Raw genomic sequence first — 2,366 nt, forward strand, 5'->3', positions numbered from 1 at the left:
GTCGTTTGCTCCTCTGTCAGGCTCGTCGTGCTGGTGTGACCTGTATCATCCTTCCAGTTGAGAACAAGAAAGATTTCTCGGACCTGCCAGACTACATCACTCAGGGCTTGGAGGTCCACTTTGTGGATCACTACAGTCAAATCTACCCCATCGTCTTTCCACAGAACGAGTCTTAGCCTGTTTTCAACTATAGCACCTGACCAAGATTGATGGCACTTGACAACTCGGTACCTATTTATTACCCAACAGCAATAGCGGTGTCATTCTCGTCGTACATGGTGAAATCAACTTGTTACTTTTTGACTGAATGGACTGTGAGGTCCTGTTATAGAGACTTGGCACTACATCATCTGTTGCAGTATCACAGTGGAGCAGCAGCCTTGTTGGTCACTCGCACATGATCCTGTTTTGGTTACCATAGAAGCCTTTACTGTGTAGGTACAGCTGTGACGGAGACAACAACACTGAACTGAAATGTGCCAAATATGGACACGGAAAGTCAAATGGTGACGGTGACACGTGACCATGTCACTGATTAGCAGAAGTCAGATTGAGGACTTTGCTGCCAGGCAGCTTGTTCATCCAGGTCTGTGGATGGACTCTTTCATAGATTTTGTGCATTTGTAGTATACCAGATGTCAGGATGATGATGTTGAAATCAACAATAAACAGACATAACTGAGAGCTGTTGCCTGTTCTAGCCCACCTCTGACTGTGTGAGGGCATTTTAATGGTTTGATTAAGTTAAATAGACTGCAATTTATAAACCACTTTTGTACTCTTGGTGAGCAATTAAAGTGCTTGTTTCAACTTTATAATTTTAAAAAAGAAGTATGTAATTAGATGAAAATGACAACGAATGATCCAAAAGTGTTGCAAACAGTCAAGTTTGAATGAGACATGATGAGAAAGATAAACGGAGTGTAAAAAAACTTTGATCACTCAGATTAATGCTATATAGATGCCAGAGCACTCCAAAGAATGAAGTGTTCTACTTTCAACCCGCGCAGCTTTTCTGCACCAAAGCTACTTCCTTCTTTTGCATTTTTAATAAAGTTAAAAACCCATCAAATAATGACTTAAAGTAACTTTCAAAGTAACTTTTTTTTTTAATTTCTGCTATATGACTGTCATAGACCTATGCAGTGTTGTAGCAAAAAAGGTGGCTACGAAGGTCTATTGTGATTCTATTATTGGAATTGAATTGAGCCCATACACAGTTAGCACCGTGTCAGAGTACATCTCAAATACAACAGTTCACCACAAGATAACCCACTGAAAACTCTGTGGAAGAGATCAGGTTCAAATTAGCTTTAACATCCTGTCAGGCGTCTGTTTGGTCAAATAAAAAGCTGCTGATGCTACTCAAGCAACCCTGACAAGTAGAAGCTTATGTATGTTACATGTATTATCCATTATGTATTTTAAAGTGTGTGGTTATATGTCAGACACTACAGATTTGCTCAATGTAGATAATCTTGGGATAAAAGTAATTAAGAACTTGTTGCCTTTTCCTTTTTGTCTGGACAAGGAAACACATGTTTGTCCTTAAAACTGTGCCTACAGGTAAAGGCAAATAAAATCTGGGCTTTGACTAAGCCACTTTGTAAGCACCTGTCTGCTTTGGGTCATTCTTCAGTGGTTTTGTTAGTGTGTGCAGAATTCATTTCCTAAAAGGAACTGTTCCAGTTCATCAAACAGATGACCTCGCATCACTGTCACGCATTTGTATTTGGGAAGAGCAGTACAAAGATTAATCAGTGATGAGGATCCTCTCATAGACCTGGACCCGAACGTAGAGTTCTAATTTTTCTTGAAATAAAGGTGAACTTTTTGCCGTCTCTGTGATTACAGCAACTTGATACAAGAAGTTGCCTACCAGCAGATCTTCTGATGTCATTTGGATTTCATTAAACACAGTCTCTTGGGCTCGATTTGCAGGGCTGGCCAGCCCTGAAAGCTCGGTTGTCATTAGATGATCGCTTGCATGTATCAGAAATCCCTTTAAAACCTCGCCACACTTTTTTGAACACACACTTTTCCAACTGGGCTGAGATGTTCTTGAAACCCTGGTTGTCTTTGATGCGTTTGAAGACGCGATAAATGTCGCCTTCTTACCTTGTTCACGTGACTAATAATTGTATCTATATTAACCACTTCTGTTCCGTTCCTGACACCTGAGAATATTTTGTTGGCACTGTGACGGTGAGCGTAATGAAAATGTCCACGGTTTCCACGGAATGCAGATTTACGCACTACGTTAGCGTGAGATGGCAATCTGCAGGCGAACGACCACAGATTCTTACACAGATGAGTTTGATGCACAACATTTATCACGAAGACTTTGCTGTGATTAACGTGTGCAG

The 2,366-nt window shown here is 40.6% G+C and overlaps 1 protein-coding gene across 1 annotated transcript in view; it reads left to right on the forward strand.

Moving 5' to 3' along the window:
- lonp1 (lon peptidase 1, mitochondrial) overlaps positions 1–1,610 on the forward strand; it is a 19,153-nt gene extending 17,543 nt beyond the window's left edge. The window contains exon 21 of the mRNA XM_005734250.1: positions 21–1,610. Within this exon, the coding sequence (XP_005734307.1) occupies positions 21–176 (156 nt within the window). The 3' untranslated portion in view covers positions 177–1,610. The remainder of the gene's footprint in view (positions 1–20) is intronic.
- Positions 1,611–2,366: the final 756 nt, after the last annotated feature.

The sequence above is a fragment of the Pundamilia nyererei genome, unplaced genomic scaffold (assembly GCF_000239375.1).
Source record: "Pundamilia nyererei isolate P.nyererei 1_Seehausen unplaced genomic scaffold, PunNye1.0 scaffold00057, whole genome shotgun sequence".
NCBI lineage: Eukaryota > Metazoa > Chordata > Actinopteri > Cichliformes > Cichlidae > Pundamilia > Pundamilia nyererei.